Source organism: Oncorhynchus clarkii, chromosome 4, assembly GCF_045791955.1.
Source record: "Oncorhynchus clarkii lewisi isolate Uvic-CL-2024 chromosome 4, UVic_Ocla_1.0, whole genome shotgun sequence".
Taxonomy (NCBI): Eukaryota; Metazoa; Chordata; class Actinopteri; order Salmoniformes; family Salmonidae; genus Oncorhynchus; species Oncorhynchus clarkii.
This window is the reverse complement of record NC_092150.1, coordinates 24,217,585-24,232,321: the sequence shown is the minus strand read 5'-3', so window position 1 is coordinate 24,232,321 and position 14,737 is coordinate 24,217,585. Positions and strand designations below refer to the sequence as shown.

Below are 14,737 nucleotides of genomic sequence, written 5' to 3'. Positions count from 1 at the left end.
GGAAAAATGAAAAGAGATCCAACCTAGCTTGGTTTCCGGGTGGGGAACAGAAGCTGATTTATGGATTTTCCTCACAGGCTTGGACGGCTTCCTTTCCTTAGCCTTCTCTGTGGGTCGCTGCTTGGGCTTGGTGCTCTCTAAGACGGGGAGAAAGGATATGACATGACAGTTTGAACACAAAAGAGGGAAAAATAACAGAACTATCAAATTTCAAAAAAGTTGCTACCTTCCTGAAAGACATCTGAATGCAAAACAAAGCAATTGAATATGAAGCTGGTGGAATGTATCAGTATAAGAGGACGCAGCAGATAACTTTGGCATGAAAACATGTGAGGAAGCCCAGGAATCAGCAGAGAGGACAAAGAAAATACAAAAATGTTTCTTCAAACAGTCATACAAAATGGTAGGGAAGCAAGCAGTGCTGCGGTTGTGGCAAAATGCCTGGAAATTCTACTGCAGCAAAAACCTCACCACATTCATCAAGTTATCCTAAATTTAGAGGACACATTTCTTTGGTGGAAATGTTTTCTCTCAAAATCATTCTTGTCCGAAATAGGCCAGTTGCTTTATTTATTGAAGGAAACAGTTGACTGGGATAGGTAAAATAGCTCTTAGTCTTTCTGAAAATACTGGAGCGTATTTTATGCCATCTCATTTCCAGGGCAGTTTGAACGGCAGAGCAGTATTTAAGCACAGGAGCTTGAAATCTGAACATCAAATATATTTATAGCCTAGTATTAGTTTTTTTCCCAGATCAAACTGGGAGTTTAGGTATTGGGAGTGGCAATAGGTCTGGTCATCTAATCTGAATGGCCCTGGACAATAATATTTTAGAGGCCTCCATCTTGGCGTTGTAGAGAAATTTGTTTTACTTTTTTTTTGCCAATTTCTTGCAATTCTACAGATTTCTCCATGGAGCGGAGAGAAAATGTTGCAATTTTAAAGCAAATTTCATGTGTTTCCACTTATTCTGCATGGAGCCGAGAAGATTTTGCAGTTTTAAAGTTAATTTCCTGCAATTCTATGCATTTTGCCATGGCTAATGCTGTGTTGTTATGCTCAAACATAAAATAAATGGTCTCGAATTCAGTTCTCAGAATTGTTAGTTCTCAAAGATTATATAGGTCCATCATCTTTTCTACATACTTTATATCCGGTTTTAGTAGTTCAAGTAAAACAAAGCATTCTTCCATCCCAAAGATTAGACTTATGTGGCTTGAAAAGAAAAACACTTAAAGACTTTGCAGACTACGATTTTAGCTGTCTTTTGCCACGATTTTGCCGTATCAGACAAAATGTTCATATTCACGTGGTCAAATCCTTAGGTTGTAAACGATTGTCGGACATCTTGGGTCATTCAGTGTGATAGGGTCTAGGTCTGACGATTAAGTACCACTACATTAAGTAGTAGGCTCTGACAAAGTTCTGGCAGCAGTTCTGGTGTTTACGAGACGATCCCGGTGACTGACCAAGTGGAACATTACCAGCACACAATAATACTATTATTGTGAATAGCAGATTAATATAATAGTTTGATTTAAACGTTTACGATTTCCCTAATAATCTTGTTTACATGACACATTCGAAAATCAGGCTGATGGGTCTGATGGGATTTTGATAAATGCACAAAATCGCCAATCAAAATAAATGTTCTACCACAGCGAGCAAGTTATTTTGGGGGAAGCTTTGACCCCTGTATCATAGAAACACGTAATACATGGGAAAATGTGTACAATTGCAGGAAATGAGCATTAAAACTGCTAAAAATTCTCCGCCAACAAAAGGTGTGAACAAGGGATCGCATGGGTTGCGAGGTGGGGGTTTGTTATTATGCCACTAAACAACAATATCCCTTCAGACCTGTGCCACCATGAAATTTGTGTGATCAGATCTTCTCAAATAGTACTTGAGCACCTCTGGACTATGCTGTCCATCTGATGCCCTTTTCCATTGTAAATCCACTATGACGTCAACAGCCCATTGATTCTATTGAGCGGTGATGAGCTGGCAGTTCATCTCCACAGTCCTTTCAGTCACTCCCCACATCTGTTAATAACACCTGTTAACTGCAGGGGTCATTATGTAAGCATAGCTAATAGCATAGGGTGTGTCCTTTGATTGGTCATCTACCACTCAGTGCTCACCTGAAAGCTGGCGAGACAGGTCTCTGTAGATCTCTCGCCACACTTTACCATCAGGAGTGCAGATCTTGGTCTCACTCCTGTTGAAACCTGATAAGAACAAATTACTGTTTGGTTTGAAGGAATGATGTAATCAGATTTTCACATCCAGTGCAATTGGAGACCAACTTTCTCTATCCAGTGGGCTTTACCTTTGTATATAGGTGCCGGAGGTGCGGCTGCCACTTTGCGTATCTTAGCCGTGGGTACGGTGGTGGTCTCCACAGCTCCACTGATGCCCACAGGCTGCTCCAGCAGCCTGTCTCTGTCAGCAGCCTCCAGGTGCTCTCTCTGTCTGCGGATCGTCTCCTTCAGCTTCTCCAGCTTGTCGTCAGGCTTCCTCCGCCTCAGGTTCTCCAGCCTCTGGGAGGCCGAACCAGGGCTTGAGGAAACAGTCTCTGCTGGGGGTGGGGCCGGGCCCTCCAGGGTGTGTGCTTTGGGCCTGTGCTCCGGGCCCCCCTCCTTGTTAGCGTCTCTGGCTGTAGCAGTGTGGCCTGGGGGCCGCAGGGCTTCCAGCGTGGGACAGTGGTTGAGGTAGCGCACCACAGTGCTGTCCAGAGCAGACGAGTGTGTGCTGTCCAGGTCTCCGCGAGTCTGCTGGTCTCGCGTGTCGCTCTGGTAGACCAGCTGGCTGAGACAGGAGTCCGGGGGAGGGGGGGTGGCATCCTCCGACTGCAGACTCTGGGAGGAGGTCAGGGGGGGTGTTGGGGTTGCTTCCCTGGGGGGGGGGGGGGGGGGGGGGGGGGGGGTCACTTAAGCATTCAGGCTATTTGAATGGGATGTGTCAAGATCACATGGCTTTGAATGGCAGCCTTATGTGCAAAGACCTACACATGTACATGTGGCTGTAAAAGTAGCGACTTAACGACCATCTCTGACTGCAGGACTTATAGGGTAGGTCAGGGACTAAAAACACAACCTTTTGCACTGTATCGTCGCACAACCTCAGCATACATTAGTAAACATGGTAGAAATACACTTAAAATGTTTTTACATCTCATTAACAGTGCATACCTATAAGAGGTCAGAGGCTCTTTAAACTCAACACAGTTGTTCCTGTGGACGTTGCTGTCCTGTGTGGTGTTCCTCAGGGGGCTGCGGGAGCTCTTGTCTGGGCTCCGATGACTCCTCCTTCTGGACTTGGAGGTTCCGCCTGCCTGGGAGCAGTCCTCTGTGCGCCGCCCATCTGAGTCAGGAGAGATAGGGTTAGAATTCCTGCAAAGTAACCTTGCAATGCAAAACAACACAAAGTAATGACGATGCCTGCTGCTAAGTCCAGTTTGAGAACCTTGTTCTGTAAATAGTAACCATGGCTCACAAGGATGAGATATATCATTGTGTACCTCACCTCTGCGGCTCACTTTCCTGGTAACGCCCCCAGAGCTTTTCTTTGTATCCATGACGGAATCCAGCAGAACTCCAGAGCCAGGAGAAGCCTCCAGGTGGTTCTCAATGTGCTGCAACTGCAAGGAAAACAAAAGTGCCTGACTCAGACAAAGAATGCAGAACAAAAACTCAAATACCACAGCCCATGCATGTGTCATTGCATTAAGTGGGGAGTCTATAAAAATAGAAAAACTGTGAAACAACATTGTTAATATGGGTTTACTTACAGCAGCTTTGGTCTGATTCAGACTTTTCCATGCAGCTGACAGCTCTGGGGAGAGAAAGGCATTAAAAAAATAATTTAAAAAATCAGCAACACAAAAAGGCAAACAAAGCCTTTGCAGCCCCATAGAGACATTCGAGGTAACTTGTAGAGGTATCCCACATCCTTATTCCTTCAGTGTGACAGACAGAATGTTGAAGAATGGGCTCCCGAGTGGCGCAGTCGGGTAAGGCACTGCACCTCAGTGCTTGAGGCGTCACTACAGACACCCTGGTTCAAATCCAGGCTGTATTACAACCGGCCGTGATTGGGAGTCCCATAGGGCAGCGCACAATTGGCCCAGCGTCATCCGGGTTTGGCCGGTGTAGGTCAATTATTGTAAATAAGATTTTGTTCTTAACTTTACTTGCCTAGTTAAATAAAGGCTTAATCAAAAAAATTGCATCAGACATTAAGAAGCTGTCCTGCCCAGTAGTCTGCGCCGGGACAGTCAGGGGTGGCTCATTCCGCTTGGAGCTCCACATCACTCCTGTTCACCTTCAATTAGAAAAGTTTATTTTATTAAAATTGCTAAGGTTCAGTGTGGCTGTACAGTGCCTTTGGGAAAGTATTCAGACCACATTACAGCCTTATCCTAAAATTGACTAAATTAAATAAAAATCAGCAATTTACATAAGTATTCAGGCCCTTTGCTATGAGACTCGAAATTGAGCTCAGGTGCATCCTGTTCCCATTGATCATCCTTGAGATGCAACTAAAACTTGGAGTCCACCTATGGTAAATTCAATTGATTGGACATTACTTGGAAAGGCACACACCTGACTATATAAACGTTGTAGAGTTGACAGTGCATGTCAGAGCAAAAATCCAGCCATGAGGTCGAAGGAATTGTCCGCAGAGCTCCGAGACAGGATTGTGTCGAGGCACAGATCTGGAGAAGGGGACCAAAAAAATGTCTGCAGCATTGAAGGTCCCCAAGAACACAGTGGCCACCATCATTCTTAAATGGAAGATATTTGGAAGCACCAAGACTCTTCCTAGAGCTGGCCGCCCGGCCAAACTGAGCAATCGCGGGAGAAGGGTTTTGCTCAGGGGTAACCAAGAACCCGATGGTCACTCTGACAGAGCTCCTCTGTGGAGATGGGAGAATCTTCCAGAAGGACAACCATCTCTACAGCACTCCACCAATCAGGCCTTTATGGTAGAGTGGCCAGACTGAAGCCACTCCTCAGTAAAAAGCGCAACAGCCTGTTTGGAGTTTGCCAAAAGGCACCTAAAGACTCTCAGACCATGAGAAAAAAAGAGTCTCTGGTCTGATGAAACCAATATTGAACTCTGGCCTGAGCGCCAAGCGTCACATCTGGAGGAAACTTGGCAACATACCTACGGTGAAGCATGGTGGTTGCAGGATCATGCTGTGGGGGATGTTTTTCAGTGGCAGGGAATGGGAGACTAGTCAGGATTGAGGGGAAAGACGAATGGAGCAAAGTACTGAAAGATCCTTGATGAAAACATGCTCCAGAGTGCTCAGGACCACAGACTGGGGAGAAGGTTCACTTTCCAACAGGACAATGACCCTAAGCACACAGCCAAGACAAAGCAGAAGTGGCTTTGGGACAAGTCTCAATGTCCTCGAGTGGCCCAGCCAGATCCCAAACTTGAACCCAATTGTATATCTCTGGAGAGACCTGAAAATAGCCATGCAGCAACACTCCCCATCCAACCTGACAGAGCTTGAGAGGATCTGCAGAGAACAATGGGAGAAACTCCCCAAGTACAGGTGTGCCAAGCTTGTAGGGTCATATCCAAGACTCAATGCTGTAATCGCTGCCAAAGGTACTTCAAAAAAGTACTGATCAAAGGGTCTGAATACTTATGTAAATGTAATAATTTCACATAAAAAAATAAAATGTTTTTTTGCTTTGGGTATAAATTGATGAGGGGGGAAAAACAATTTAATCAATTTTAGAATAAGGCTGTAACCTAACAAAACGTGTAAAACGTCAAGAGGTCTGAATACTTTCTGAAGGCATTGTATGTGAGAAATAGGAACCTAATGTCAGCAGCAGTACGTTTATGCTGCCATCTATCCAGGAAAACAGAGTTCAAACCACCTGAGCAGACACACATTGAAGCCAAACACTGCATTATTGCTACTTGCAGGCAGGCAAAGAATCTAAGTGACTGGGACAAGCACCTCTTACCCAGCATCTGCAGAGGTTCAAAACAGGATTGATTATACATACGTATGGATGTATGAAGGAAATAAATAACCAATGTATCATTAATGACAGACTGCTGACTCAAGAGCTGTTGCACTTCCATTTAAAGAGCTGTTCTATGTCCATTCCAACCGGTTCTACAGCAAATACCTAACAAGGTTTCCTTATGACGGGACAGGAACATAGGAAAGAAAAATACATGACTTTGGGTGTATTATTTATCACACAAAGTCTTCACGTAGAGTGACAGTAGAAGCAATGCATTTCCCTCCAATGTTGAAATTGCTTAAATTAATCAAAATCACAATTGTATGTCACATGCGCCGAATACAACAGGTGCAGCCCTTACTGTGAAATGCGTACTTACAAGCCCTTAACCAACAACGCAGTTCAAGAAATAAAGTAAAAAATAAAATAAAAAGTAACAAATAACAATAACGAGGCTATATACAGGGAGGACCAGTAACGAGTCAATGTGCGGTGGTACAGGTTAGTTGAGGTCATTAGTACATCTAGGTAGGGATAAAGTGACTACGCACAGATAAACAGCGAGTAGCAGCAGAGTTAAAACAAAGGAGGGGGTGTCAATGTAAATATACAGGTGGCCGGCCATTTGATTAATTGTTCAGCAGTTTTATGGCTTGGGGGTAGAAACTGTTAAGGAGCTTTTTGGACCTAGACTTGGCACTCCGGTACTGCTTGCCATGTGGTAGCAGAGAGAACAGTCTATGACTTGGGTGACTAGAGTCTGACAATTTTTTGAGCCTTCTTCTGACACCGTATAGTATATAGGTCCTGGATGGCAGGAAGCTTGGCCCCAGTGAAGTACTGGGTCGTACGCACTACCCTCCGTAGCACCCTACAGTCGAAACCCGAACAGTTGCCATACCAGGCGGTGATGTAACCGGTCAGGATGCTCTCGATGGTGCAGCTGTAGAACTTTTTGAGGATCAGGGGACCCATGCTAAAACTTTTCAGTCTCCTGAAGGGGAAAAGGTGTTGTCGTGCCCTCTTCACAACTGTCTTGGTGTGCTTGGACCATGTTAGTTTGTTGGTGATATGGACACCAAGGAACTTGAAGCTCTCGACCCGCTCCACTACAGCCACGTCAATGTTAATGGGGGCCTGTTCAACCCCCTCTCCTTTGACTTGCTCACGTTGAGGGAGAGGTCATTGTCCATATCTGACCTCCTCCCTGTAGGCTGTCTCATCGTTGTCAGTGATTAAGCCTAACACTTGTGTCGTCAGCAAACTTAATGATGATGTTGGAGTCGTGCTTGGCCACGCAGTCTTGGGTGAACAAGGAGTACAGGAGGGGACTAAGCACGCACAACTGAGGGGCCCCAGTGTTGAGGATCAGCATGGCAGATGTTGCGAACCTTAACCACCTGGGGGCGGCCCGTCAGGAAGTCCAGGATCCAGTTGCAGAGGGAGGTGTTTAGTCCCAGGGCCCTTAGATTAGTGATAAGCTTTGTGGGCACAATGGTGTTGAATGCTGAGCTGTAGTCAATGAACAGCATTCTCACATAGGGGTTCCTTTTGTCCAGGTGGAAAAGAGCAGTGTGGAATGAGATTGAGATTATGTCAACTGTGGATCTGTTGGGATGGTATGCGAATTGGAGTGGGTCCAGAGTTTCCGGGATGGTGTTGATGTGAGCCACAACCAGCCTCGAAGCACTTCACGGCTACCGATGTGAATGCTACAGGGCGGTAGTTATTGAGGCATTTTACCTTCGCTTTCTTGGGTACAGGGACTATGGTGGTCTGCTTGAAACATGTAGGTATTACAGACTCGATTTGGGAGAGGTTGAAAATGTCAGTGAAAACACTTACCAGTTGGTCCGCACATGATTTTAGTACATGACCTGGTAATCTGTCTGGCCCTGCAGCTTTGTGAATGTTGAATCTGTTTAAAGGTCTTACTCACATCGGCTACGGAGAGCATGATCACACAGTAGTCCGGAACAGCTGGTGCTCTCATCCATGCTGCAGTGTTGCTTGCCACGAAGCAAGCATAAAAGGCATTTAGCTCGTCTGGTAGTCTCGCGTCACTGGGCAGTTTGAGGCAGGTTTTCCCTTTGTAGTCCGTAATAGTTTGCAAGCCCTGTCACATCCGACGAGCGTCAGAGCCGGTGTTCTAGGATTCAATCTTAGTCCTGTATTGACGCTTTGCCTGTGATGGTTCATCTGAGGGCATATCGGGAATTCTGATAATGTCCATGGCCTTCTGGAATCTCATATTTCACACTCCATGCATTCCTCTCATGTCACTGCAGTTTACTCATAATAAACGACATAATTAGGTTTAATAGGTTCTCTATGTAATAAACAACAGCTCAGGCTGGCATGGATGACTATTTCAAATGGTGTTTTAATATTCAAGATCCAGCCTACAGCCCATCTACTCGCAGCAACCACTTTTGACAGTCTGGCTGAAAACCCAGTGACAGCCACAAACTAAGTGTAAAATGACAGCTACAAGCTACAGTTTCAGTGTTATTAACTTTACATTTTAAAATACATTGTCATAAACAGTTACTACTATAAATCTGCCAAATAATTTTCAACAAAAGCAGAACAACTGAGGTGTGGCTCCCAACAAAGTTAAATCAACTTGGTTAGTTAGCTAGTAGGCGATTAAACCCAACTCCACGATACATTTGGTGAATAATTATTCACATTAACTGTCGCGTATTACAGTTTGAAGCACAACATCGGTCGGCTGCAAGTAGTTCTCATTGACACTGCAAAGGAGAGGTGATCATTTGTAACTAATCTAGAAAAACTTACTATCCAGTTTTTTATTGAATATTAAAAACATACAATATACTTGCAGTGAAGCCGCTGAACAACTACATCACATTATTAGTCATCTAAGTGAATAGTTAGTTAGCCTAGCTAGTTTACTAATTGTAGCTAGTTAACGTAAGTTAACGTTACCTAACTAATTATTTGCCAATCGGGGACTTACATGACATATAGTATAGAACATGTTATATTTAATCATAACTCTTCGGTAACTATGGGGATGCTTGTGCTGTGGGCTATGGGCTTGATAACATTAGCAAGCAAACATCCCCTGTTTCTAGCTGAAAGTGACAGCAGGCTAACACAGTTAGCTAGCTAGCTATCAAACTTTACTAACGCAAGGTTCGCTAACAAGTGGCGTAATATTAGTTAACGTTGTAGTTAGAACGCTATAACGATAGTTTGGGGCTTCGTTTAGATGTAATTTTGCACAACTTCTAAAATATGCCAATCGTGGCTACATACCGGTCCGGGTGACGCTCCAAACTAGATGTCCATAGCTCGTGATGATGGTAATTTCTTGATGATGGACATAAAATCAGGCAACTTTTCCAAAACCGACCAAGGCCGCTGCTACTGCTACAGTAGCTAGCCTACTGTCAGTTTTTTGCCAGCTATTAAGCTAATTAGCTGCCGCCTCTTGTCAATGCCACAGGCTTGGTGAGTTTGGTGAGTTTAGCTTCTATCAATAAATAGCTAACCGCCTTCCCGTCTTTTCCTGGTTACAGTGTTGATATTCCCCGACATTTATGAGTTAGTTAGACTGTCCACCATTGACAAAATAACAACAGGAAACTGGTGACGTGTAAACTCGCGGGAGGTGGAAACGTGACTTCACAAAACAAGACTGGAGCCACAGGTTAAGTTATTCAAATCCTTGCTGGAGCCGTCTTCAGTGGGTGGAGTCCAGAGGGGTTGCGTCACTAGTTACTGCAGACACAAAATAGAAATTGGCAATATATAATTTATTTAGCTTTAAATTAAGGTTAGGCATAAGGTTAGCAGTGTGATTAAGGTTAGGGGTAGGTTTAAAATCTGAAATTGTAGAAACAGGCGGAGTTTAGACATTTTTTTTTTATGTAATTTTTTTTATTAACAACAAATCAATACATAAAGCACATGAGGGAACACAAGCATACATAGATTACAAACAATAGACAATCGAGCTAGGGGGTACAATATCACATTACAATTACACAAGGACCTTAAGGGACATGCATATATACTTACAATTCTAACAGCTTTTTTGTTAGTAGAGCATTTAACAGTTTTTGTAGGGTACGAAAATGTGGTTTTCTGTTTGTAAATTTTTCCGCTTATTTCTATTGTATGTAAAGAATCCAAACAGTACATCTCTCCACAATAGTGTAAAATCTTCATAAATGTGTTCAATTATAAACCTACTTGCCACAGTTTTCTTACAATGCCAAAAAATATGCAAAACTGTTTCTGGGTGGTCATTACAAAAGGAGAAATTTGAGTTGATGTTTGCCTTACATTTCTTCATATAGTGGTTGGCAGGATAATATTTATGAATAATTTTAAAGGAAACTTTCTTAATTTTATTAACAAGTAGGTATGTGTGTGGCAACATCCAAACTTTTTTCCAACAGATATTATCAATAAATCCATTCCAATAAGGCATGACATAAGGTCATCCTGGCCTCCATACAACATCCTGCTGAAACAAGGATCGTATCGCTCTGTTGTTGAATGGACCAAAAGAGAAACAAATCTTTCCTACTGATGAGTCAACAGGGTCAATAGAAGGTAGGCTCTGAGGGTCTATGTTCCTGAACAACATAGCAACACCTGAGGGAATGGCATCTAAAACAATTGCAAAATCTTTAGGTTTTACAGAGTTTAGCCATTTATGAACGTGTGGCTGTGATAACTAGTGACGATTAATATCCGAGTTCCTTTGCATTCCCAGTCTGGAAACTTCAGAAATGGTCCCCGTTTTTATTGTTTTATTTTGTATTTTTTTATTCAACCTTTATTTAACTAGGCAAGTCAGTTAAGAACAAATTATTATTTACAATGACGGCCCACCAAAAGGCAAAAGAACTCCTGCGAGGATAGGGGCTGGGATTAAAAATAAATAAAATAAAAATATAGGACAAAACACACATTATGACAAGAGAGACAACACAACACTACATAAAGAGAGACCTGAGAGGACAACATAGCATGGCAGCAACACAACATGGTAGCAGAAAAAAACATGGTACAAACATTGTTGGTCACAGACAACAGCACAAAGGGAAAGAAGGTAGAGACAACAATACATCACGCAAAGCAGCCACAACTGTCAGTAAGTGTGTCCATGATCAAATATTTGAACTAATAGATTGAGATAAAACTGTCCAGTTTGAGTGTTTGTTGCAGCTCATTCCGGTCTCTAGCTGCAGCGAACTGAAAAGACGAGTGACCCAGGGGTGTGTGTGCTTTGGGCAGAACAGGTGTTGTGTGTGGAGGATGAGGGCTGCAGTAGATATCTCAGATAGGGGGGAGTGAGGCCTAAGAGGGTTTTATGAATAAGCATCAATTAGTGGGTCTTGAGTCGGGTATACAGAGATGACCAGTTTACAGAGGAGTATAGAGTGCAGTGATGTGTCCTATAAGGAGCATTGGTGTCAAATCTGATGGCTGAATGGTAAAGAACATCTAGCCACTCGAGAGCACTCTTACCTGCCGATCTATAAATGATGTCTCCATAATCTAGCATGGGTAGGATGGTCATCTGAATCAGGGTATAGTTTGGCAGCTGGTGTGAAAGAGGAACGATTACGATAGAGGAAAACAAGTCTATATTTAACTTTAGCCTGTAGCTTTGATATGTGCTGTGAGAAGGACAGTGTACCGTCTAGCCATACACCCAAGTACTTGACTAGCTCAAGCTCTAAACCCTCAGAGGTAGTAATCACAACTGTGTGGAGAGGGGCATTCTCTTACCAAACCACATGACCTTTGTTTTGGAGGTGTTCAGAACAAGGTTAAGGGTAGAGAAAGCTTGTTGGACACTAAGAAAGCTTTGTTGTAGAGCGTTTAACACAAAATCCAGGAAGGGGCTAGCTGAGTATAGGACTGTATCATCTGCATATAAATGGAAGAGAGAGCTTCCAATTGCCTGGGCTATGTTGTTTATGTAAATTGAGAAGAGCGTGGGGCCTAGGATCGAGCCTTGGGGTACATCCTTGGTGACAGGCAGTGGCTTAGACAGCAGATGTTCTGACTTTATACACTGCACTCTTTGAGAGAGGTAGTTAGCAAACCAGGCCAAAGACCCATCAGAGACACCAAAACTCCTTAACCGGCCCACAGTCAAAAGACTACAATAGCCACAAGGCTGTTGACGATCCAAGCAGCCATGACTGCAGTTGTTTAATTAACATAGCAGTCAACCTATTTCCTGTAGTCTCAAAATGATTAGGCCTGAAAGTTTTTTTCCTTGTAATAACGTTTACTTTCAATTTCTACCTCAAATGGAGCGCACTTTGTTAAAAACATGTATTAAATCATGTGAAAATGTAATTCAAATAAGTTGACTCATCCACATAAGTATACAAAATGCACATGCATCGTTCCAAGTTCAGACCATGTTCACATCAAGTATGACCTTCCTATTGGGAAAAATGCATGTGAATGCCCCTCCAACTCGTAATTACAACTAGGAAACTCGGGTATGATCTCTGGACCCCGATCTTTCCCACATGCGGAACTCTGACGTCACGCACCACTGAAAAGGACAAAAAACAATGTCGTGATTTCGGCTGTTAATGGTGAGAATGATTCTTGCATTTCTTCCGAGCCCCGAGCATGTGAACACTCCATGTCTTTCCTCCGATGTAGACAAGCAATTCCTCCAATCACTCCTACATGACATAAATGCGGCATCAACTTTGCAACATGGTTTACTTTGTTTGAGTTAATGGCTAGGCTAATGGCTTCTACCTGAACACATGATAATAACCTGCAATTCACAGCTCCCATGTAGATGGTGATAATTAGCATAACTCTCAGTGCTTGGCCCCTCTTTCCCTCAACAAACATTCCTTTGTTCATTGAGCAGTGCTGCTGCATGAGCTAGGCGGTGGAGAACAATTACAGTGCAGGAGGTGATCACTTCCATCAGTGGTTTCATTTATACTTAGCAAAAATGTAAACACAACAATTTCTAACATTTTACTGAGTTTCAATTCATATAAGGAAATCAGTCAATGAAGGCCCTAATCTATGGATTTCACATGACTGGGAAGGGGCGCAGCCATAGGTGGGCCTGTGAACTTGGAACGGCATAGACCCACCCATTTGGGAGCCATTCCCACCCACTAGGGAGCAGGCCTAGCAAATCAGAACGAGTTTTTCCCCATAAATGGGCTTTATTACAGACAGAAATACTCCTTCATTTCCTCAGCTGTCCCGGATGTGGAAGCCCTGGGCTGGCGTGGTTACACGTGGTCTGCACTTGTGAGGCCGGTTGGACGCCCTGCCAAATTCTCTAAAACAACCTTGGAGGCTGAAAAGATTTGGCATGGGCCATCAGATCCTAAAAACGTTATTCAGCTGCACCATCAAAATCATCTTGACTGGCTGCATCCCCGCTTGGTATGGAACTGCTTGGCATCCAACTGCAAGGCGCTACAGAATATAGTGCGTATGTACTGGGCTGAGCTTCATACCATCCAGGACCTCTATACCACCTGCAGTGCTGGAATCCTGAACCAAATATTGTGTGTCATTAATGTATTGTAGCCACAAGACAGTGGTGATATAGCTTATAGCCATTTACAAACCATAGCACCCTATTTCAAGTTTTATTTGTCACATGCTCAAGTTCAGTGAAATGCTTGAAGAAGAAGACAATGCTCTGATCATTGGCTGATCGCCCCCAACTTATAGAAATCCCCACCCAGTTGACTACTTTAAAGAACTCACTGATTTGGACTGGCTTTTTAGCTTGCTCATTAAGAAATGCAAAGAAGCCATGACTGAGAGTTGTTTTGGGGGTGTGGTTTGATGTGTGTGTGATATTGCAAACAGCCACCATACCAACTGTGTGATGCAGCATGACAATGTGAACATGATTGGTCAAGAATCCCAAGCGCAGAGTGTTATGAATTTTCTCATTTCTAGAGTAGTATCACAGATAGAAGAATTTTGGCCCACCTACATTTTAGCTGGCCCTGCCATCAAAAGATTTCCGCCAATGCCACTAACTCAGAGCCGACCAAAGTTACCTTGCTAACTCCTCAAACTAAGTACATAGACGAGGGCTCTGGCCCGGAGACATATCTACAAGGCTGTGCCTCTGCAATCTCCAATCTCCGGTCACTCTGAGAAAATAAGAGAAACGGCACACATTTAGAGCAGACACACAAACGGCAGAATGGTTAGATACAGTGGTTAGGTACTGACATATATCAGAGAGGAAAAGGCAAAATATTATCTATATATAGATCATCTTTGTATATACTAAGATTTCATTTGAAAAATGTCCAACTATAGTAGCTCGCCAATTTTAAAGAAAGAGTTTTAGTACCCTCTGCTGGATGGTTTCCTCGATCATCCATCATCCCACCCACCTTTCCTTTCTTCCAACAAGGAAATTATTCATGTTGTATAGGTAAAACCTTATGCCAGATCAGCAAAAAATTGTGCAGTATTTAGCAATAATAATAAGAGTCTGGTAGCAGCAGTTGTGATGTGTGTGTGTGTGTGTGGATGAGTGAATGTCTGTGTGGGTGTGTGCGTGAGTGAGTGCAAGGTCCGGAGAGTCAGTGCAGGTGTTCAGTCCAGGACTCATAGCTACAGTTGAAGTCGGAAGTTCAATTCTAGGAATTCTAATTGGTCAACCACAGGCTAGGGTTGGGTTATAAAACTACATCCTGTTCTTTGTTCTGTGGAGAGAATCACTG

At 43.4% G+C, this 14,737-nt stretch overlaps 1 protein-coding gene across 6 annotated transcripts in view; it reads right to left on the bottom strand.

The window, feature by feature from the left end:
- The window catches only part of LOC139406624 (centrosome-associated protein 350-like), a 39,299-nt gene extending 29,667 nt beyond the window's left edge, over positions 1-9,632 (bottom strand). For 3 of the 6 annotated variants that reach the window (XM_071149422.1, XM_071149427.1, XM_071149426.1), the window contains exons 1-7: positions 9,285-9,632; positions 3,794-3,837; positions 3,529-3,643; positions 3,195-3,366; positions 2,333-2,898; positions 2,145-2,231; positions 24-137 (exon numbers count right to left, since the gene is read on the bottom strand). In XM_071149422.1, the coding sequence (XP_071005523.1) occupies positions 24-137; positions 2,145-2,231; positions 2,333-2,898; positions 3,195-3,366; positions 3,529-3,580 (991 nt within the window). In that variant the 5' untranslated portion in view covers positions 3,581-3,643; positions 3,794-3,837; positions 9,285-9,632. Of the gene's footprint in view, positions 1-23; positions 138-2,144; positions 2,232-2,332; positions 2,899-3,194; positions 3,367-3,528; positions 3,644-3,793; positions 3,838-7,938; positions 8,319-9,284 lie in introns of those variants that run through there. The other 3 variants (XM_071149423.1, XM_071149425.1, XM_071149428.1) reach the window with 3 other exon arrangements.
- Between the last annotated feature and the right edge of the window lie 5,105 nt (positions 9,633-14,737).